We start from the raw sequence: 24,142 nt of genomic DNA, 5'->3' as shown, positions 1-24,142 counted from the left end.
GCCCGAGAGGAGCGCTCCGTCCGGGCGCGGGCGCGCGATCTATTCGAACTAGCAACATCAAGGGAGGCAACTTGCAGATTCGGCACAAATTGAGATGTTCAGCCGTCTATGAAAATTAATTTAGACGAAGTTCGCGGATATCCCTGTGTTGCCCGTACACGCTTTAATACCCGGGCCTGAGTTTCGCGCGAGGTGCGAGAGTTAGTATTGGGCTAGGACTTTACTTCATCCCTACCCCCATCCCTACCCCGCTCCTTGTTAATAAAACTACGAAGATAGTTAACGCGCGTCGCGTCCTCGTGCAACTGCGTAATAACAATTTAAGGCTGATAAATTAGAAACTTCATCGTGCACAATAATCTTAAACGTGACACCTAATTACGGCGCGCACGTCGTTTGAAGCTAAATGTGTATACTATATCCTTGTTTATGACCGATACACAGTTGCAGCTTGTAATTACATAGCAAAACAGTTCTAAGTTATGTCGATAGAAAAGCGCAAGTGTATTCTGGGGAAAAAAAGATACGGTTATAATCCGCTTTGAAGCCTGCACGGCAAATAATCAAATTATTTGGATTGCTCGTAATTTTACATTTATTATTTTCATATTAATCCTGCATTAACTAAAAATTGCAATTAGCCATTCCATCTATTTCAAAGATTTTTGAATTATACTAATCAAATCTCTGAATTAGTTCTGTCGTTTTATTCAGTTACGCAAAGATAATTTTTGCTACTCAGTGGCCCTGACCAAAATATTAAGTTACAAAAAAAAAACAGTCAAAAATTTGCCCAGAGTAGGGACGTTCTGTTATTTCAGAATCATTCTGTTGAACAAGGTAACTATCTGTGACTTTTCTTTGTAGAATACGTTAGCGCATAATTTCGGGGGCGTTTGTCCTAAAAGCTACACGGCTAACGAATATCAAAGCGAGCAAGTTGCAAATTTGGCACGGACTGTTCAACCGTCTATGCAAATTCATTTAGACAAGGTGCGGCCGCTAGTTATATGCCACCGCACGTCGAGAACGCAATATGAAATACGCCTCGCATTGACTGTTATTGCGATTGCGGAGAGCTCGGTCCGTAACCGCATTCAAAATGCAATACACTGTAATTACATCGTGTAATTACTGCTTCAAGTGCGCCAAATATGTGTCAAACAATAGCGATATCTCTTTAACCTTATCTCTCCTTCCCACGAACCCTCTGCTATATGTTCATCCAGCTCGGGGCTTAGTAAGATGAGGGAGATAAGAAGAGGACATTTTACATTTTTATATTTTTAATCTATGACATAGAGTCAATGCCATGCTATATTTTATATATATATATATATATAGAGAGAGAGAGAGAGAGAGATAAGTTAATTTCTTTTTTTCACAATTTCCTCGAGTGATTCGGTCGGAAGATAGCATGTCGATCGGTAGTCTGGAGATAAGTAAAGCTAATATCCCGAATTTCCGGATTAAATTCAGCGAGATGGCGATTTTATATCTCACGTCGGAGAAAATTGATTTCCGACAAAGCGCGTGTATCGACTCTTAACATCTCGTAAATTTGTGTTAATAGTAGCGGTCTTATCTTGTGAAAGTATACTCCTTTATTTATCTGGCAAGTCAATAAACAACATAGAGGTATGTTACACGTGCGATCGTAGCGGGCGCGATAGAGATCGATAAAAATTATTACCTCCTTTTAATCTTGCTTGTAATCATTTATCTCTGACGAAAAAATCGTTCGATGACACCGTAAATAAGACCTTACTCGATGGGACCGCCTGCTGCGCGAAACCCGTCTAGCAATCATATATATTCCGTATTCTTCATTCTTGCGAGCGGAAGACTCCGTAAGAGGAGACAGAAGATAAATTACGGCGTTTGCGCGCGGCGCACATTCGCGTGTAACTACTAAATTCGGATCGGCACGCCATAAGATCAGATATATATATAGTGATTTCTGTGTGCGAATTAAGGAATACGGGAATTAAAGCGGGACAAAATTAGGAGAGATGCCGTAACGAGATCGGGACAGCAGTCTTTTTTAACAAGATTATCTAACGACGCAATTTCTCTCTCGAGGGCAGCTTTTGGTACTTGTGTTATTATTATTTCGCGTCGGGGTATGATTGGAGATATTTATACGACAATGAGAATTTTTTAATGACGTCTCTGGTGAATTCCGACTTTCCCCCCCCCTCCCCCCGTTGCTAATAATGCTCCCGTCTTCGATATTACACGAAGCGAGAATGAAACAGATCATTTTTCCGCGATCGCGTCCGGACACTTAAAAGAGGCTTCAGGCGTGAAAGAAGTAAACTTCGTTTCCGCCTTATCTCGAGACGGATGCTTTGACTGTCTTCATCTGTGCAAACGAAGTTAGGCGTCAACCTGGACTACTCTGCGGGAGCGCGCTGAATCGCGATATCGATCGCGATGCAACGCCGGTCCTCTCGCCTGCCTCTCGAGTTTTCCGCGAGCTGTCTGAAGGATTTCTCAAGTTTCGGATGCCGACGGAGCGAAGTATAAAGTTTTTCAAGTGGATTTCCTCCTACTTTCGGCCTCGCATCAAAGAGCTTCACGGCAGCTCCAACGAGTAATGCATTATGAAATTATCCCCGTGCAAAAGCGGATACGCAATAAATATTTGCCGGCGACTACAGTGAAATATCCTTTGAGACAGACACGCGCGTGGGGCGTAAAAAATATTAAAGCTTCATGAAGCCCGGCCGATGGGGAGAGAATGGGGAACGCAAACGTACGCTCGTGGCGCGGCGCGGCGCGGCGGGTGCAATCTGCGCGTGGCGAAAATTGGTTTCGACCAAAAAAGACGTGGTTTGTGCAAGAGTTTCGGCGGGCTAGATAGGTAGATTTAATTTTCTCTAATTACGAGCTGCGCGCGGTGCGGCGATGCGTGTCTGATGCGGCGCATATGCATATTCGACGGCATGTGGGCTGCGTTTAATGAGAGGTGCCTGTTCGTCGGGCGGCGCGGCGTGCGTCGTCGTGCGGGTTCCGGGGGAAATAAATTTTACAAACGCTCATCGGAAGCGTTACACACGTGTTTGAACTTTCGGGGAATGATTGTTGACCGACGTCGGTTGGCTTATAAACGAATGCCGGCGCTGCTGCTGCTGCAAGCCGGCGCGATTGAATACATGAACGGTTGACTAAACACCATGCAATTTCCATGTCCAATTTGCAGCTTATGCAAATGCGCACCCGGCATTTCGTAATTATATGCGTCAAATGCATGATGGTTCGACCAATTTCTCCAACGATTTCGCGTCTCCGACGACGCGGGCGCGACCACTCTGCAGAGAGAGAAAGAGAGAGAGAGAGGGAGAGAGAGTCACGAGATTCCCCGTAAAATCCGAATTCAAATGTTACTTACTTTCTGAATTGCTTCTTTGCTTGCTCTGTAGCGGAGTCGAGTACTGAGTACACAGCGTTTTATAACGGACGAATGGAATCGCGGATAGAAGTGGCGTACAAACAAGAGCGAGTTTCCCAGATGGGTCTACGAAAGATCGACGGGCGAAATTAATTTCGAGAGAGTAGATGAACGGGGCGACCGGAAGAACATGTTTAATTAATGACCGAGAGGTAGAGTCATGAAACGTTCGATGAAAATGCTATCGTATCGTATGTATATACGTGCACCGTATGCGTACACGGTGATGTATGGCACACATATGCGTTACTTAATTGCATTCACGGAAAAGAGAGTATAGGATGCCGGTGTAGCGAGGGCTGGGGGGAAAAAAAAAATAAAATTGATAAATAGCATGTGTCACGGGTTTAGAGATCGATATGCTGCTTGCCTTTATAGTCTCGGAAAATGAACTCAATATTGGGGACGTGCTTTGATCCTTAACCAGCTCCCGATAGAGGTTCGGAAAATCGCTTTCTACTTTGAACGACGATAAAATGTAAAATAAGATTTTTATAAGAACTACGTCATCGTGTTTCGAACAAGATTAATAACGTAATAACGTAATAACGTAGCAGTAATATCTAACAGGTTCATTAAAAAAGTGGGTTTCTTATTCCCGGCTGATAAGAATTGACCTTAAGTTTAGAAAGAACTTTCTGTTCTTTAATAGGAAAGAGAGTTTAAAAATAAGAGGATTAATATCACTCAAGTATAATAGCCGCGCACGTGCGCGCGTAAGCGGAATAGCATCCGTAAAAATTTTATTTAATTTATCATTAACTCTACTCACGTTTTAGTAATAATAACAACACAAGTTTTATTAATAATAATAATAATGAAACAACTAAAAAAAACTGATTTAGCAGTACGACACGCGCGGTTTCTTGATGAAAAATACCGTATTGAAATTTTAATGGGTGAATTGCACGAGCGTGATAAAAATCTTTTGTTTTTAACGACATCATATTTTCCAATTTATTTTGTTATCAGGCCACCAAAGTATTTACTCTCGTCGGGAAGCAAAGTTATTTATCAAGTTTATTTATAAAGTAAGTCAAATTGACACAACTATTAAATACGGTATGCCACGGTTTATGTACGCGAATTTCTCGAAAAATGTTTTCCCTTTATCGTGGCGTACGGCGCATGTGATCGATATTGTGTCGTAATATTTCAGTAGCTCGTCTGACGACACACGGGGACTCTCGTGAGAGAGGCGCTTGAGCGTCGTAAAGGAAAGCCGGAGGCAGGGTGCGAAAATTGTTTCTTTGTTCCAAGCTAGGGAAGACAGCAAAGAATTCACTTTAATTTTACACTTTGAAGCGCCCTCGGACACAAAGACCGGACGGTGGACCGCTTCAGATCACAGAGTGACCCGCCAGACAATATTTCCGCTAGCAAGAAGACGCGCGCACAGTTTCCTTGGAATTCTTCGAGGTCCCGTAAATGATCTTCACGGTAGATAAAAATAAGAGCCAGCGCTTTCGCGCGTGACGTCTCGCTCGTTTTCTTCCGACGCACGGTTGCGCTTGTCGCGAATTTATATCGCGAGACGAACGCCACGAGAGAGTCCGCGAAATTTTCCGCGGAGAGAGAGAATCGCCCGTCTCCTCCCTTCGGACAATTTCGTATTCATTCAGAAATGCATTCTGTGAGTTTTCGCAGTCGGCCGCATGTACAGAGACACATAATAGACGCAGCCGGCAATTATGCCGCGCGCAAACGGTCGCTGATTACTCCGCCATTCACGGATTATGCCGTCCGGGCAACCGTCGTCGCGTCGTTCTGTTCCGGCGCAATATCGCGGAGAAGTTGCGAGGATAATGACTGACGGGGGAGACGTAATAAACGGTGGCCTTCTCCTCTTTTATCGTCGGACGCGACGAGGTCGGACGTGGACCATTGCGAGGCGAAACCGCCGCCATTCGAACAGGCTCTAAAACCCCAAGGTGCTACCTAATCCTGAAATTGTCCGTGTAAAACGTTATGATTTCGGTCTCGCCTTCTCCGTCCCCCCCCCCCCTCCCTCTATGTTTCTGGTTAAATGCGTTTCTGTAACTTGTGACTCTTTGAACCTCACGCTCCGCTCGTAAATGCATCACGGGTTACGTCAGCTCTGCTAAGTGCACTTTGTATTCGTGAATATTGTAGTGTAGAACATTACGGGCGTTGACTGCTGATTGCGTGTTCTATACGATTTCGTTAGAGGAATTAGTTTTTAATAATTGATACAATTAGGACTCGTTAGGAGGCTGTGGGATGTCTCTATTAACTCGACATTTCGCTACATACAGTATGTGTCTGCGTTTTATTTAAACTTGTGATTTATATTTAAAATTAAAGCATCTCTTGCTTGCGTTAAAATTCATTAGCCAATCATCAGGTTTAAATTTATCAACACGACATCTGTTATATTCCCCTACGTTTTTTGTTGCAAAATAATTTTGAAGAGAGAAAGACGCTGCTTTTGCATTAAATTCCGCCAAGTTTAGAATTAACGATTGATTTCTCGAGTCGAAGTCTTCGACTTGATTGGAAATTTGAATTCGATGTTTAATTAACGCGGAAAATTTGATGGAAGGCCTAATTGCAAAGACGAGAAAGTTGACGCCAAGTTTCTTAACGAATCTGTCATTAACAGTTGATTTAACGGTAGAAGGGGTTAGGCATCTCGCGCTCGGGGAGATAGAGAGTTCCTTATTTCTCACCTTAATTTCTTAATATTATTTTTCCGAGAAGTATGTAATTACATCTCTCGGGACGGTATCTTATCTTAAACAATAAGGACGGCGAAGAGAAAGGAAACGAATGCGGATACATAGACGATCTACTTGTATATATACGTTGCGAATGCATACGCACTTGAAGGAAACGAGCGTGCACTTAATAGTTTCCCTCGGGCGACGGTCACGGTACTGAAAATATCAATTCCAGCTGTGCTCCCGGGAGCAACCTAATCTGCCAGCGTAGCGTGAAACGATTTAAATCCAGTTCCGTAGCGGCGCTACACACTAAGGAGATTTCACTTAAGCCAATTCGCCGTGTGGGATTAAAATTTAATCTCGAAAAGATGTTAACAAATAGCGGACGGAATTCTCGCCGTCCGCGTTGTTCCGCCGATCGTCCGCGCGCTCGCGTCGCGCCGCGTCGCGCCGCGCCGCGCCGTTATCCCGGTCTGGATAAAGGATCGAGTTAGACGCTTGTCATATGCACGTGGCACATTTTTGTACGCGTCAGATGTTCTGACGGAAATTAACGATGCAGATTTTAAAGGGCGGAATTCTATGCAGATCGCGCGCTCGCGTGGACAAAGTCGCGCCGCGCCCCCCGTCGCATTCCTACCTCGAATCGTATTAATTAAAAAAACCGGGGGGTGGGAGGGGTGGGAGAAACGCCCGTAATGAAAAATCCGTCGTTCCGGCAGATCGTACGGGAACGCATATCTCGATTCGGTATTGTTCGACTGTGACACAGGCCGCCGCTCGCGATATTATGCTCGCAATATATATTGACGATATTATGAACGCGCGCGCGTCTGCTTTAGAGCGCGGAATAAAGAGGCTCCCATTGAGATTCTCCATTTTAATTCTCTTAGCAATATTGCGATACGATATACTACAATGCTGCAGTACGAATCTTGTTTTTCTTCCTCGCGTGGGCGTCTTCTTCTTCTTTTTTTTTTTTTTTGGAACGCGCAATAAAGGGATCCGTGTACTCGTATTCGCGGCATCAGTTCCTCTATTAATATTTAGAAATTGCCGACCGATTGTGCTCGGTCACAAAAGATCGGGGCCAGGTGGGATCTGTGCTGTGCTTCACGGCCATTTAATGGATTCTTTCGTCGAGCGCGGTGTATTGTTTAAGGGAATAAATAAAGCAAGTGGGGAGCATGCAGAAATTTCCTGTGGTGGAAGGTATTAAACATCTTGCGTCAATGACAGTTTAATCGATTTTATTATTAAGCCACAGGAACATAATGTCACGTGCATTAAATGCATGCATATTGTGTGCAGCCCGGCGCGCAGAACGATACATAATGTGCGTTATTGTGTCGCTTGAAAGAAGTATACAACATACATCTGATATAATATATTGAGAATGAAGGACGACTTTTCTCATTACAAAAGATTTAAATTCTTGTGCTACAATGGCTACATGGAATCTGAGGTGTGTAGTTTTTTCTCTTTATATTTGTTTTTCTTTTCATATTTTCTACAACTATTTATCAAGTAGATTTCTCAACTAATTTAGAGCATTTCCGGAGAGAAACATATCTCATTTTTACGTAAAGGAACTTTCCATCCGAATTAAGCATCGGAGATGTAAATACGCGAACCTTTATTTTTCCTGGAAAACTTCAAAGTTTGCATTAGCTTAAACTTCGAGTAGACTTTGCTCTTTAGGCTTTTAATCTGAGATTTTGTTACGAAGATATTTGATGACCGTAGAGAAAAATAATATCGTACTAAATTTTCATTAAGAAGACGGCTGAGACGACGTGGCGGCAAGTCTGATATATACCGTTGACATCGTTAATCTTGACTTATAATTTATAATTGTTCTTCTGCCGATGCATAATTGCCGGTGCGTGGCGCCCACGCCGTGGTAAGCGCGTGACGTATTATCGAGGATCTCGCGAGCAAAAAGCAAGAACTTTAAATGCGACACCGAAGTTCTCGATTTACGAGCGACACCGTCGTCAGAAAGTTATGCGATAAATAAGGCGCTAAAAAAAAAGACGAACTATGCGGAATACCGGTTCGTAGACCATTCAAGACGGTTTGCGGCGGTCGCGCGTAGTGGTACGTACGCAGTAATGGCTAACTAAAAAATTCATTCCTGCCCCGGACAGAAATAGTAATCGGTGCGATGTTGTGTTTCACACGATTTAAAATCCATTAGGTAAGACGATACTACAGAGGGCGGGTAAAAAGATAAAGAGGTAGAGATTATGAAGGGGGGTCTACCTGCGTGGTGGCTGCGTGCTTTTGGGATTCAGGTTTTTTGCACGCAAAAAAGAGCTAATAAAAATTTTCTTTCGGCTCAAGATCGTATTACGCAGTCTTGCCATTCTCTCCTCTGTTGATCTTCTTTAATATCAAGATTTGAGTAACATAATTATCGTAGTGGAGGTAGCGATTTAATTTATAATAAATACGTAATTTTCTTTTTAATCACGCTCATTTTTTAAACGTTTTTTTAAGGTAACATTAGGAGAGATTACCATGCGCGTGTAAGATATGAGAGAAACAATAAATTAAAGTTTAAATGCATAATTTCTTTTTAATTAAGTATTTCTATTAAGTAAATAAAGAAAATATAGAAATTATATTGATTCGGTAGCTTTTAAGTAAGTGAAAAATGATTGTTAATCATACATGAAAAATATATGACGTTTTGAGAAACTAAACGTTTTCTAAAACTGTATTGCAAATCGTCATTATTTTCACGTTTCTATTAATTCCGTTCGTTCTGTCTCTTGCAAAAGCATGTCAAAAATGTAGTCGTGGGAAATTACAGCATCTCGCACCAAATATCGACGATGCATTATTTATTAAAAGATGTCGGTGTACGTGACCCGGATGTCAAGGGGTCGGGTACCGTCCATGAAACTTCCGGGCCGTTTCGAGCACTTTTCTAGAGGAATTTTTTGCTTAGCCGTGTACATTCTCACGACCACGCCGTCTCTCTTTCTATAACCCTCTCTTCCTCATAAAGCCTCGCCTCGGTGACTTCTTATCCCGCGGCTGCCTTAAGCCCACTTTACACTCCAGAAACTTTCTCGTAACCTTCCCCGGCCGACGCGTCACGTAATCGCGTAACTCCGCCATCCGCGAAATTTGTTGTCGCCTTTATCACGCCGGCACGTACGTTTCCCGGAGAAATTTTATTTTCCGCCCTGTAATCGTCCATCGGCGGTTTATACGCGGCCGATCGGAGCGCCGATGACTCAGGAATCCACTTTACAACGTCTTTTCCCGTTGGATTAAAAAAGAGTTATAGCGTTATATATCCAATCCATAACTGCGGATAAAACGCATAAGGGTAATGGCGCGTAATTACACGGGTCGTTTAACGTTAAAAAAAATTATCATTCGTTTTTACGTTCGATACGCTTTCGCGATAATTTGTTAATTATTTAGATTTACGCGCGGCCCTCGGTGCCTCGGGTAAGGCGAAATCGTATGCTTGTTAAATTGGCAGGAAGACTCATGTTTATTTTGTTCTGTGAGTTTCGACGGTTTACATATATAAATACGGAATGAACATGTTTTGATCGTTACGGACGCGTGAACATTAACTCTTAACTCTGGCCGGCCCGCGTCCCCTTTCACGGTCTTAATGATATGCCGGGTGAATATTCATTTGCGGATTACTTTCATGCAAATTAACGGCGCCACTCCTCGAGCATCGATGGTACTCGCGCTCACGCGGGTGCGGAGTTCCGAAAGTCTTAAAATGAAGCAGTTTGCAAACTTGATACGAACCTAATTACTCCCCGCCGGCTTTATCGTCAATAAAACACGGTATACATCGCGGCACCGTAATTTCGATTTCGGACGTTTTAATGAGTCGTAAAGAGGTCGAAATGCGCACCGACCGGAACGCCGCGCCGCGCCGCGCCGGAAGATCGTCATACGTTCTTTCCGCGTGATTTTAGTCGCGAGAGAGGCGCTACCTCGCGCGTCCGTATGTAGGCGCCGTAAAAATTTTAGCGACTTCCGGCGACCGAGGGCAGGTATACAGCGAGAGGCGGCGATTAAACGCGCGAGCGCCATCGTCGCAATTAAACACACCTCGCTTTATCCCCGTCCGTCCGTCCGTCCGTCCGTCCGTACGTCGGATACGAGAGCACGAGAAACGGACGTAGACCAGACAGACTTGGCGCGCGCGGGGTTAACTGTATATATCCTCGGCTATCATCGATCCCACCGAAATCCGATATCGCCGCGCGCGGGGTTGAGACCGCGCTGCTGTTACAGTGGATCTCGCGGGTTTCCTGCTGCTGTCTGCGTTCACGGGTCGAGTCGCATGTAAGACGACTCTTCGCCTCGCGCCTGTACCGTCTGTATGAATGGAAATATGAAATTTCCGACCGCAAGACGTGACGAGAGGACAATGTCGCATCGGTCTACTCGAGGGCTCGGACTAGCCACGGTTCTCTCTCTCTCTCTCTCTCTCTTTCTCTGTCTCTCTCTCTACACGGCGCATCTCCAAATAGATAAAGCGACAATCCGCCCGGGAGACGCGGCAATAGCCGAATTTTGTGGCTTCTCCGTGTATGGAGATTTGTGTGTGGAGATTTCAATTGTAAAGCGGGAGAGTAGATTCCGTCGTACAGTCGGAATAATTCAAAAGATTGCATTCGTATGCCCGTTAACATCCCAGATTTCTGAGCCAATCCTCCCCCCCCCTCCTCCCCTTTTTTCCCCTCCTAGTCCCGGAGACGCAATCACATCTTCTTGTAATCTAGCTCATTCAGGATCCACTAGTCGATGGACCCCGGTGGTTCTTCGTCAACATCCCGTTGTAAGTACATCCATCGTTGCGCTTTCGTCGTGGCGCGCTCCTAGGTACGTGAGGGCGCGCGAACGTGTAACTCGTTTTTTACGCATACATTGGAACGGGATTGGAGGAGACTCGTGAAACGTGAGATGCTCTCTTCCGTCGATGGGACCGTTTGCATCTTTTTGCATCGCGAATGAGATCCACTTTCGCAAGGTGTCGCAATGAGATTGTAATCTATACGTCTCGTCGAGTAGTCAGACAGTCGGAGACACCTCTCGAAATAGATCTACAATTTAAAAGCCGCTTAAAGCGGACGTAAGAGTCGTACCCTCCCCTCCCCCCCCGAATCCGTAAGACGCACAAGTTTTGTGTACAGGATGTTTCAAAAATTATCACGACTTTGTACGGCTGTGGAGTCTTTATTTCTGCATCTTCTGAATCACGAGTAAAACTTGGAATGAACGAATTCTCGCAAATTACGTAGTAAACAGCAAAAGTTTATTGTATTTACATAATTTTGGATGATTTTTGTTCTAATGTAAATTTGAAGACGTGTTTAACGTCAAAAATACACGTAAAAAATAAAAATTGGCAATTAATGAAAAACTAAATAGCGGTCAATTCAGCCTTATCTAATCTGTAAACTGATCTATGTAAATTGAGCCTTAAATTTGTCCAAAAAGACCTTAGATACGAAACGAGATCGAGTTTTGGGACATCTCGTATACAGCGAGCATCGATCATTCTAGCTGATCCTCTTTCGCGAAGACGGAAGCGAGAATTTGCAGTTACTGCTTTTTCCATGCGATGCGAATAGCGTCTCGCTCACTCGCAGAAGTCGTTTTTCAATTAGGAAAAGATACCGACAACGTCCGCGGGGAAATTGATTCGACGTCGATGTGCGTGAAAGGTCACGTAACGGGATTGATGAGATTATTGGCTCGAGGGGCTCGCCATTTCAAGCCTTAATGCAACAAGTGAAAATATTTCTGTAACTAAGGAACGATGGTTCGTCGATCGGAAGAAAGAGTGATGATACAGCTTTATTATTAAACGTAATTCTCGCGATCAATTTCTTCGCGTCCGCCGCCCGACGGAATAGGCCGTGTTAAACATTTAAATGGCCGCCCGAGGCTTCATTTGCTAATGAAAATTTAAGATCCACTTTGGAAACGCTATGGGCACAGCCGAGACATTCACGTGTAGAATGGCAAAGTAGATAAGCTTCATAGGTGAATTGATAGTGCAATTAATATTAATGTCAATATAAAATAAAACATAATTGTATAAATTAAAACACATGTTCTTGTCACTTACATTCACCAGATTGAAAAGAAAAGTTCAAAAGCTTATATATTAAGAAAGATAAGTTTTGTATTTTGAAGATTAAAACTTCATCTTAATAATATAATTGATATTTTTATTGTATAATTTTGTCATACAACTTTAATAGAATTGCAGACTATACGGGAAAGTTATTAAATGTGTACCTTTCGTAAGTTAATTTTTTATACTTTCTATTTGGTATCTGATTTGTATGCAAGTTAACACATTGGAAATAGCAGTTTGATATTTTCAATACATATTACCACACAATGTTCTTTCAATAACAAATTAATTTATGATAAACTTTTTATAATACGTTACAAGAGGTACGATTTAGGTAATCTTAAATCGTATCTGTAAATTTCCTAAATTCTACCTTTGAAATATCAAATTTCTGAAATAAAATAATTAAAAATTTAAGGAATCTTAATTAATATTTTTTATATTAATAATTTATTGAAAAAAGATCATTATTTAATTATTAATAAATAACAATAATAAAAAGGACTAGCTTGGATTTATTTTTACAATTGATATATTTTTATATCCATATTAATTATATTTTACTATTATCACTTATTAGTTTTATATTATTATCATTTAGGGCCGGTTGTTTCAACTTTTTGGTAAACTTATCAAACAAATATCTATTTTTATTTATTTAAGAAAAAAATAAAGATAGACACATGCTTGCCTGATAGGTAACTCATAATTTACTAAGAAGTTGGAACAACCGGCCCTTATTGTAATAAAATTTGTGATAATATTTAGATAGTATTTAAAAAATCAAGTACAATTGGTGTTGATTTTTCATCAATTTATCTAATAATGCAATCATGCAATTTTATACTAAATTTTTATAAAATTATGAAAGAAGATTTATAATACATATTTTACAAGATTTTTAATTACAATTTACAAAAATAAACCTTTTAACCTTCAATAAGCCTTCAATAAACCTTTTAAATTTCATTTTTTGAAATATGTTCTTTTGAAATCAAAAAGCAGAGGCTCTTTTGCCACTTTATTCATGCCATAAGCCAGCATGTCCGTGAAACTTTTTCTTGAAGATAAAGGACAGTTTAGGCGAGTATTATGCATCCTTAAATTTTAGAACATGTTTTTTCAACGTTTTGTATAGCGTCAGCTGTTATCTGACTGCGTGCTACGATACTTATATTTGCTAATTACCATGATATTGCGCAGATGTTGTTAGCGACAACGAGGATATTGTGGAAACCTAACATAGGCCACGGTCGGAACAGGTGACTATCCCCGCACCGTAGTCTGATCGATAATTCACAATTAGGGTGGTCGGTATGGTCTTGTCGGCTCTAATCTTCAAAGGGCCTCTCTCCGTGTAATAGCGTGATATCGAATAGCTTCAGCCTCGTTTCCTCCGTGTTCCAGACTTGCAGACCACCATGAACCGTCCTTTAAATTGACGAAAGATGGAAGGGATGTGTTGCTCATCGAAGTTAAACTTTGTTGCCTTTGCCGCTAATCATCCGTGAGATACTCCCAAGTAAAATATCTAGTTAAATATATTAGGCCCAGTCACACAAATTGCAGTTGTAAATCGTATTTGAGAGTGAAGAGTAGTAGATTCTCCAATTATAATCGTTATTGAAGTTTGACCTTAGATCCAGCTGTCTCAGTTGGATGACGTGAAGTGGGGTCAATTGGTTTATGCATTGTCGCTTCATTGTAGTGCAAAATTATGTTATAAGTAATAATTCTTTTTTTAGTTTCAGAATGAATACGACGGCGATCTACAATGGTGCGACAAGCACCATGGCTAATATCATCGGTCTCGAATCCGAAAGACTCAGCAAGGAGATCAGTGGCAATATGACTAGCGACGGTGATCTTGACGTTTCGCCAGTGACCTTATCGTCAGCCTGGTCCAGAGTGGCCCGGCTTTTGCTGTTGGCCTCCCTCGCCGTCGGCGGCAGCGTGGGTAATGTCTTCATGATATCCGCCGTGGTAGTCGAGGATCAGCTGAACAAGCGAGGTACGCCCGCAATTCTCTATCTTTACGATTGCAAATAAAAAATGATAAGCGAGCGCAGAATTCGCTTGCAAAAGCGAAGAGAGAATCGTTCTCGCTATATAAATTTTGAGGCGGAAAATTAAAATAGTAAAAGCGACATTAGGAAGAATTGAAAAGGGTGCGGAGAGAGAGAGAAAGTGGGAGGCAGCGGGATATCTGAAAGAGAATGCTCTCATCGACAAATGCAACGACAAAAGTTTTTACTCTATAGAAGTATATCCGACTAAAAGCCATCCAGGGGGTCGTACATTTCCGACGTGCCTCGCGACAACGTTCTTTCGTATATATCGCTACGGTAAGATCTCTTATCTTTTTCTTTTTTTTCTGCGTCTCCACGGACAAAAGCGTCCTCCGTCTGTATCCGGCCGGGGAAGGACGTAACAGTAAAGAACGTCGTCGGCACAATCTGTAGGGAAGATGGGATCTTCAACGTGCCATTATACCTGCGGCAATGACGAGATCGATTTTTCGTATTATTTGCAAACCGTACCTTTCTCATCCTCGCAGTCAGAGAACGACGTGATAATAAATAATCCCTAGATACTATCGTGCGTCATCTCTACGCTGGCTCGTGCTCAGACCGACCTGAGATAATTATTATTTGCACGCGAATACTCCGCATAGAACATAATAACAATGACAGTATGGATAGAACGGTACACAAAGCAATGGGGATGGAAACGTAATTACATTGTCAGCTAAGTATATCGCTCTTCTTCCTTTGTCTTCTTATCTTTATATTCAATTTAAATCCACAAGTTTAATTTGTCATGGTGAAACGCGGACACTTGAAAATAATCCGTTTAAAGAATTATTCCAGAACTTTTGACTTAAAAAAATTATTAGGGATAAATTCATTGAGACAAATTTAAGGGAAATGACTCTTTTTAACAATGTTTTAAAAAAGATGATAATTTTTTGTAAATGTTTAACATTAATATCAAATATCTTGGTTATTTTTAAATTTTTTGAATGCAAAGATCATAATATTTCGAATACTTCTTGTTTTCTAAGATATTTGTGTTGAACATGGTTTTCAATTTTATATCGTATTTTGTTTTTCTTCATATAGGTATTTATTAAAATTTTTACAATTTTTGCTTTATATAGTGCATTTTATCATGCGTATATACTTATGTATAACTTCCTGAGGAGATTTAGTCCCAGAGCAGCGAATCAATTTTACCTCACTGTTCTTTCTCTCTCTTTAAATGACTTTTTCTCTTTCCTGTCTTTTTTCTCGTCCTCTTCTTTTTCTTCTTCTTCTCAGCACTTTAATTTACCGAGTTTCTCGGTTTTATAACTGTGTGCTGTCACATGTTGGCCATCCTCGTAATTCTTATTGAAACGGTCCGAAACATTTTTACCGCTATTTTATTCTGCATGAATCTCGATAGTGGCGCAAATAATACCGCCTTTCATTCGTCCGGAGCCATTCACCGAGAAAATCTCGTTCCGTTCTCCTCGTTTTCCCAGCTATAAAGTTCCCAGTTCGTCGCGACGCGGTCATCTTCCGACCCGCGATGACAGTGAGAAACTTGGGTCATTATTATCGCAGTAACGAGGATTAACCCCCGGATCGTCCGCGATTATTTCTCGATCTTACAGTGATTTCAAACGCATTCAAATTTGACATGACGAATGAAAATGTTCTCTAGAAGACGGTCTTCAATGGTGCTCGACGATTGTTTCCACGTCGAATGCGTGCGTTTCAAAAATAGGATATAAAATTCCGATATCGATCGCGAATGAGGATGTATGAATACTTAATACACAACGATTCAACGTGTCGGTTAGCGGTACTACACATTATTGAAACGGCCGAATTGAAACGGCCAAAAGACCAAACTTTAATAATGATTATAATTTACGTTTATTTTCAAATACGATGAAAGGTGCTCTTGCGTTTTAATGAAACGTATTTGAACGTCAAAGCCGATTAAGTTATCTTTGATAACACTCGTTATTTTTAAACGGCTGATCATATGTTTCCTTGATATTTTAAGATTGTGTGGCATAAGTCACTCATAAATAAAAATTTAAATTACTGACTCTTTTCTTATTTTCTTTATCTTTTTCTTGATGTCTTGTATCGATACAAAAATATAATATGGCGATACTTATTATATGATGTTTTAATATGTTAAATTAATTTTTTTGCATGATTTTTCCACATTTGGTTTTGAGAATTTAATTTTTAACACATAATTTGTAATTTTAATAATAAATGTAATAATTCTATTGGTATTTTATAGAATAGCACGTTTATCCTTTTAAAGAAAAAGAGCTTGGATAAAAGAGAAATTTATTGACGAAAAAATATTGGGAGAAATTCTTCTCGGGTACACATCAATTTATGCGAATGGTTAACAATACCATAATACGAAAGTTCGATACGGACGGAACATGGTAGGACATGGAATAAAGGTTGTAACGAGATTGAAGTTTTAATGTGCCGATCGCGCGCGCAATTTCGAACTTCACGATCGGTCCCTTTCCAATAAATACGTCCGAACGTGACGCGACGGCAACTGGCCTGTCTGTAGCCGGAAATCCGGCCCTAACACGCGATTCCTCCTTTTTCCCCCGTGCCGCGCCGGCAAGAGGAACCGTCTCACCGAGCCGTGTGCGGCACGGGCGACCGACGTACGTATACGGGAGAAAGAGGGAGACGGAGGGAGAGAAAGGAGGATCGGGAAATGCTCGTGGATGTCCGTTCGTGCCTGACGTAAACCCCATTTCTATTGCGGACGTGAAGTGTCGGACGGACTTCGGCTTCGTTTGCGTGAACTCTGCCGGCGCGGCGAGAACTCGGGAGAAACAAAAAGCCGACACCGCAGCGGTGGATCCGCGATGCCCGGTAACCCGATGGCGCCGTAATGGATTGCGCAGTCGTGGGGTCGCTATAAGGGTGTACACGGATGAGCGAGTCAATTTCGCGGCGCGTAGCCGCACGAGCGGGCCCGGTTGCCGTATAACTCTGCCCGCCCTGTACCTAATGCCGCAACGAGAGAGCGCCGTTCCATATCTTTCTCCTTCCCTCACTCGGATTCTCCTCGCTCCTGTCTCATCTCGTCTCGTCTGGGTGCTCCCCTTGGAAACCCCGATCACGGAGGCGGCGGCGGCGGCGGCAGCGGCGGCCGAACGCGGTGAATCCCCGTCGGTAATGCGAATACTTCGAGTACTCCGCGGTGCGGTTGGCGAATAGTTCGGTTCGGCGCTCGTGAAACGAGGCTCGTGAACCGGTGAAAAGAGCGAGAGAGAGAGAGAGGGGGGGGGGGGAGGGGGAGAAGGAAAGCGCGAACGACGGGCTGACTCGGTAAATCGATTAAAACAAATTCTGATCAGCGCGGATTCATTCGGTACGTAGAAGAATACCCCCGGTGGGAGGGGAAGGGTGCACGTTCCCATGACGATGCTGCGGCACTGCGGCTAGACAGGGGACCCCGGATGAGAGATGGAGATATAGAGGAGTGAGATAGAGAGAATCAATTTCGAAGTGACGCCACGAGCGCTGATGCGGGATAATTTATTCCACGCATCAACCGCTGAATCGATCGGATCTCGTCACGCCGAAACGTACCTCCGGAAAATGCGATCGGCGAATGCGGGCGGCGCGAATGCGCGACTCTCTACTGCAGGGCTTAATTCGTCGATACCTGAAGAGAGCGGATCTCTCGATCCTCCGCCGCCGACCCTCCGCCGGCCTACCTACCTACCTATCTACCGAGAACCCCGCGCGATATTTCATCCTATTAACCGGGACGGGAGGCGCGGTGGCGAAAGGCAGCAGCGAAAGCCTTCCTTCCCTTGCCGAAGCGCGGACGGTGCAATTTGTCGCGTAATCATTTTTATCGCGGTGTAATATCCTCGCCAAAGGCGCGAACACGTTTGCGGCCGTGCGGAGTCGTTGGCGTGTTGGTGCCACCACGTCTCGCGCGTCCCAAGTCGACAAGTCCGAGGTCGCCCCCCGGTAAAAATGTCGCCTCAGCTTTGCCGCGGGAGTTTCGTCTATGGTAGGTATAACGTCGCGATGTAATTTACTTTATCTGCCGGAGCACATTTCCAGATATTTTTTAATGCCGTGGCTTTAGAGTTATTAATTCTTTAGTTATGCCAAGCATATACGTCATCCAAGTTATTTCAGAGCTTTGCGGTAAAAGCGTGTGGGTATTTTAAATAAGTGATTGATTAAAAGTTTGCATTACGCGAGTATGTGTAAGTAAATAAAAGTTACGCTACGATTATATCGCGTGTTTTAACGGAAAAAAAAAAAAAAAAAAATGTCAGTGCCGAGTAACTTCGGTGCGAGATAGCGATAAGACGTCAAGAAAAAGTTGAAATTATACGTGCGGGCTGTTACTTATAATGCGCCGCTTTGTCCGTAATTTATAGGTGTTGATGACTTCTTAAAAGTGCTTTCGCCGCTCAATTAAGCTGCGGCGGTTTAGAGCCGTGATGCTCGGTAGTTATAACAGTGTACACGTATTTTTTTTCTCTTAAATGCAATTTGAATACTTGATAACCCACTGCGTCGTTTCACGTCGGCGCGGTGCATTATCCCATTGTGTGCGCGGGTATCTATTTACATAAGGGAACCACAGTGAATGAAAATTTATCTCGTAAGGGTGAGTGAAGTCAGACAACAACAACGGGCAACGGGTAAAATGCCACGGCTGCGAGGAAATGTATAATTATAATAATTATTTCTCGTACGTGCGCCGCATGCATATGCATACGCGACGTGGCGATTGACTAATGAAAAGTTGGTACAACTCTCGGCGGCCCTTTCCTTCGAGGATGGAGATCGTTAAACCTGGCGTGAAAGCCCGATGCTCTAGCGCGCGCGCACACACACACACACACACACACACACACACACACACTTAGCAAAGAAAAAATCTTATTACGCATTTTATTACTCGTAGAGCGTAGTGCGAGCGAGCGTAATGATACGCTCGTTCTCTTTGTCTCTCTCTCTCTCTCTCTAGTGCAGACAGAAGCGTGCAATCTTATTATAGCGTTATACTCCCCTAAGGACGTGACGACGTACGGATATTATTTCCTTTTCTCCGTGTCTTCGTCGGGTATTGATCTCGGGGAAATCCCCGAGAATCGAGGGAATATATCGTGTCGCGAGAGGGGCAATGCGAGGTAATGCGGATATTACGCCCCCTTTCTTTCTGTGACTTTCTACAATTTGGTATTTCGCTTAGCCAGGCTCTACGTATGAACTTATGAAACGCTATAATCGTTGACTCGCAATAACAGCTGCGGCGGCACCGCGGCCTTATCCTCCGTTTTTTGTCGCCATCGTTGTCGTCGTCGTCGTCGTCGTCGTCGTCGTCGTCGTCGTTGCCGCAGTCTGAGTAAAGTTTTACAGCCGGCGTGACTGTTCGTTTCGGCCGACATCGTTTTGCAATTACTATGGCTTTTACGATTCTCCCGAGCAGAAGCTACGACGTCCGATATTATGCCCCTGTGGGCGTGCGTTGATTAAATGTTGGAGAGATTGGCCGGTCGGGTCTCTCTACGAGTTTTCTCTTGGGCGGCGAAAATCAAGCGTCTCTGCCGCGGTGCTTTAGCTCAGCGCGAGGCTGGAGAAAAAAAAAATTCAAGATGATAGTCTGCGTAATATAATAGCTTGGCACAGGAGTACCCGGTCGAAGGCTGGCAACTTCTGCCAACGGAAGGAGAAAAGTGCGGGACGTCTTAGACGCTCTTGGCAGTACGGGCGAAATCCTGGCGTCGTGCGCGATAGATCGGTACGTGTCCAACACGGTTACGCCGCGAATTTATATCACTGTCCGGGAATCCCACTTCGAATGGCGCGGCGAGGCGCGCGCGATCGATCGGAAAAGACGAGGTCTAACCCACTGGATTACATTTCGGACGGTAAATTCTAACTATGCTGAATCGCGACAAAACGATCCGCTCGTGGCGATCGAAGGATGAGAGGGATAAAAACGAATGGGATTTGTACTTTATTATCATAATCTACTGTGGTACGGCTTTCTACCAACTTCTTGACAATCGTTAGAATTGAAGTTGCAGCTGATGTATGCATAGAGCTTCTTCTAAATTTATGTAAATACAAATGCACCTTTTTTTACAGATGTTCAAAAATATTATTTTACTTCATTTTGGTTACGCTGCGTCATTAAACTTTGTGTCTTAAAAGCCTGTCATGTGTGACAAAAATCGCTTATCTAGCAAGAAATTAGCCGAAATAAAAGTTGTTTAAATGCCGTTTACGTGAAAAGTTTCGGAAGGTTATGGATTTCGTGTAAGGAAAGCGGATATAACTTGCGCGGCAAGATTAATTTCGGCAAGATTTTTCAGAACCGAGCTTACTACGCTCGGAAAATAGATAATTCATGTATTAATTGAAATATGTCGTTGCGAGCAATCTTGAGGCGTTCGCGCGACGTAGGAACATTACTCGAGGCACGTCAGCCACGATCCTGCCCGCAATGTAATCCGAACGCAAAAAGTGCGGAACGCCGACTCTCTCGAGCGTTTCCAGATCGCAAGAACTGTTAGAAGCTAATTACTTTAATGAGTTTCACGCGGGTTCTTTTTCCAGGAAACGCATTCCTCGTGAACGTGGCGCTGGCGGACTTGCTGGTGACTGGCCTGGTAATACCGGTCTCGGTGATCGTAATCCTGGCGGGCTACGCGGAGTCCCTGGGCGCCTGCCGATTCGAGTGGACCCTTGAGGCTCTTTGCTTCCTGGTGACCGTACTAACGTTGGCCACAATCGCCGCCGAAAATTACGCACGTCTGTGTCTGCCCGCCGAAAGGTACAGTGGGAATGGAGAGAGACCCCCGTAAAAGGGGTGTTTCCGCAATTTAACGCGTCGACTGTCGCGTGACATCATGGTCGCGTTTCATTCTCTCGTCTATTTTATCCTACGGATCCTTTTGTAGCCCCGTGATATTCGAGCGTGATATGTGTATATCACGCGAAATTGAGAAGTGCCTCTGGAAAGCTAACTTAACTGCTGTTAAGTCATTTCTCTGTCTTTTTGTATTTCCGATTGCTCGTGCTGTCGGTTTACATTCAACTAAAAGTATCTTTATTAAGAATATTCTTCACAAATTTCTAGATATGAAATATACATTTTAAGACATCAGCATTTCTATTAAAGATGAAAATGGTAATAACAAAAAATTTAATCAATGCTAATTTTTAGATATTTTAAAGTTTATATATACATATATATTTTATAATTTTTTTTTACTTTTTCTATATGCATATATGTATAATATATAAGCTGAACCCCCAAAATAACTAGAATTTATCTAAAATTAAAATTTCAGATGATAGTGACTTTTAAAATATTGCATTATTTAACTTAAGTACTAGACACCACAGACGCGCGCTTTGCGCGCGCTATTTAATTTTTAATTTTTTTACTTTTTAAAAATAAATTGCGATATTTGTATAGATAATCATCTATATCAATCAAATTATTATCTACTAATTCCGCGATGACAGTGTGACAACATTGTTACACATTGACAGTTGTCAAAATTCAATTGCAACGATAATTATTCTCGAAGTAAGCGCTGCGAGAAAATCAATTACCGTCGAGGAAAACTGTCAACAATAAAATCGGTAACATCTCCTTTTTAAGAGTGGATTTTTCTGAACTTAAACTTCATTCACAATTACATATATAAAAAAATTATAAAGAAGAAAAATTAAAAAATTTAATTTCTTATCCTTTTTAAAATTTTTATATGGTATATTTTACATATACAAATTATAAAGTTTAATAATACATTAAAAAATTATATTAATATAATTCGCAGTTACTACCTAAAAGATATTAAAATTCATATAATATTTCTCAATATATTATCGGAATATTTTTGTGCTAAAATAATCAATACGTTAAATACGACGCTCAATTTAACGACATCATGATTTTATGAGCAAATGCAGAATATCGCTTTCATAATGCGATGGTTACCCAATATTTTATATATTTATGGCTTTTCCGGACAATACGATTATAGTGCTGTGGTGCGAAAACGCAATTCTAAAGTAATGACACACATTGTGTCTGGCTCGGCACTATTTATATGCAAAACTCCAACTTTCTATGCAAATTCATTTGCTGCGACATTTCCATTTGCGCATAGACACAGTTCCGGATTAAAATGTTTCCTAGTTAGCTTTCATGGCGCAGGCTGAACACGTAATAATGCAATTCGTCGTCCAATCAGCTAAACATCACGTTAATCCATATTATTATCATTCGGAGGGATCTCTCGCACATTACAATTTGTATCATTTAAAAGATGCAAAAATGCCTTCTCTTTCTACGAAAGCTTTAATCAACGCGCAAGTGCGCGGCGCGCGACCGATTGCATTCGACAAATATGGCATTGCAAAAAAAACGACGCATTGGTAGGCCGGGAAGCGGAAGATTGATCAGCTTATTGCAAAAATAGTAGAAAATGGTGCTGACCTTTCGTCTGACCGTCGAAATGGCGCGAATCCAACTCTGGACATGAACGGTGACCCGGTGCCCGATCAATATTACAACCCTGTAACTGCCACTGCTCGGGGAGACGAGTTCGCTATTACCGTTATCGCGTCGTCTCATCCGGAATACTTCTTTTTTTTTTTATTCTTCATCGAGAGACATTGGCGGACCCGCTCGCGCCCGTGCGTCGATGGACGACGAGCAAAGAAGACAGCGAAACGCGTTGTCAGCGACAGAAACAGAAGGAAGGGTTGAGAGAGAGAGAGAGGGGGGGGGAGGGAGAGGAGAAAGAGAGAAAGGAAGAGAGGGAGAGAGAGAGAGAGAGAGAGAGAGAGAGAGGAGGAAGACCCATCCGCCGTCGAATTAAGTGCCGGCTTCGGCGATCGAAAAGATATAGCACACGTGACCGTTGGCGCGATCAATAGCCCGCTACATTCCTGCGATTGTCGACGCTTTTTGCCACCGCTCGCCACCACGCGCGCGACGGCTTCTTTTTCCCCGCGTCGCGTCGCGTCGAGAAAGAGGACCCTTCAAAGCGTCGCCTTTAACCCGCCCGCTTTGTTTACGAGGTGGCGCTTGTCGGATACTAATTGAGCGGTCCGTTTCCGGAACGACGCGACACACGGGCACACGTCTGCCCGTTCTTGCCCACCGGCCGCTTCCCCCCTCGTCACTCGCTCGGAGGGACGGACGGACGGCCGAACTGATGTACGCGGTGTAATCGTTAACAAAGTTTGTTATTTGTCCCGTAGGGTGGGCATGAAAAATGGATCGAACCCCGGGGTGTCTCGATTTGTCGGGCCGACGCAAAAACTAACAAACTCTCGCTCGCGCAAAGGCTCGGGCAAAAAGGGTTTCTCTTTGGTTTCAGTAAAAAGCGGGAGGGGCGGGGGAGGGGTTTTTTTTTTAACGTGAATTTTATCGGCTGGCTGCGGTTTTCGATAACTAGATAAAGAACTTCACAGTGTGACGCTTGTCGGTTAATCAAACCGAATTGTTTGATATATAATCTGAAACGGAAATAATATTTGTCCCGTTTTATTTCACAGTGATACATCGGCGAAAATTTTTATTGGCAGTCGAGAACCCACGGAAGAATTAAATTTCTTATTATTTATATAGATCTCTCCGTTTATATCTCTCTTTTAATATGTCCTCGATAAAATTTAACAGATTCGTATTCTCGAGATCTCCGGTTTGCGAGAGGGATGAGAGGGGAGGTAGGTACGGGAGAAAAGGCAGGAACAAACAATTTTATCCCCGCACGCTATCAGAGCCAATATGTGAAGATGGAGTTAAATCCATTTATGGTTAGGACGT

General features: G+C 42.8%; 1 protein-coding gene across 10 annotated transcripts in view; it reads left to right on the top strand.

Annotated features, from left to right (window-relative positions):
* LOC105830824 (histamine H2 receptor) overlaps positions 1 to 24,142 on the top strand; it is a 172,653-nt gene that overhangs the window by 135,708 nt on the left and 12,803 nt on the right. For 9 of the 10 annotated variants that reach the window (XM_036282980.1, XM_036282979.1, XM_036282978.1 and 6 more), the window contains 2 exons: positions 14,020 to 14,285; positions 20,911 to 21,127. In XM_036282980.1, the coding sequence (XP_036138873.1) occupies positions 14,027 to 14,285; positions 20,911 to 21,127 (476 nt within the window). In that variant the 5' untranslated portion in view covers positions 14,020 to 14,026. Of the gene's footprint in view, positions 1 to 13,193; positions 13,797 to 14,019; positions 14,286 to 20,910; positions 21,128 to 24,142 lie in introns of those variants that run through there. The other variant, XM_036282982.1, reaches the window with a different exon arrangement.

The sequence above is a fragment of the Monomorium pharaonis genome, chromosome 2 (genome assembly GCF_013373865.1).
Source record: "Monomorium pharaonis isolate MP-MQ-018 chromosome 2, ASM1337386v2, whole genome shotgun sequence".
Classification (NCBI taxonomy): Eukaryota; Metazoa; Arthropoda; class Insecta; order Hymenoptera; family Formicidae; genus Monomorium; species Monomorium pharaonis.
This window is presented reverse-complemented; position numbering and strand designations above follow the sequence as displayed.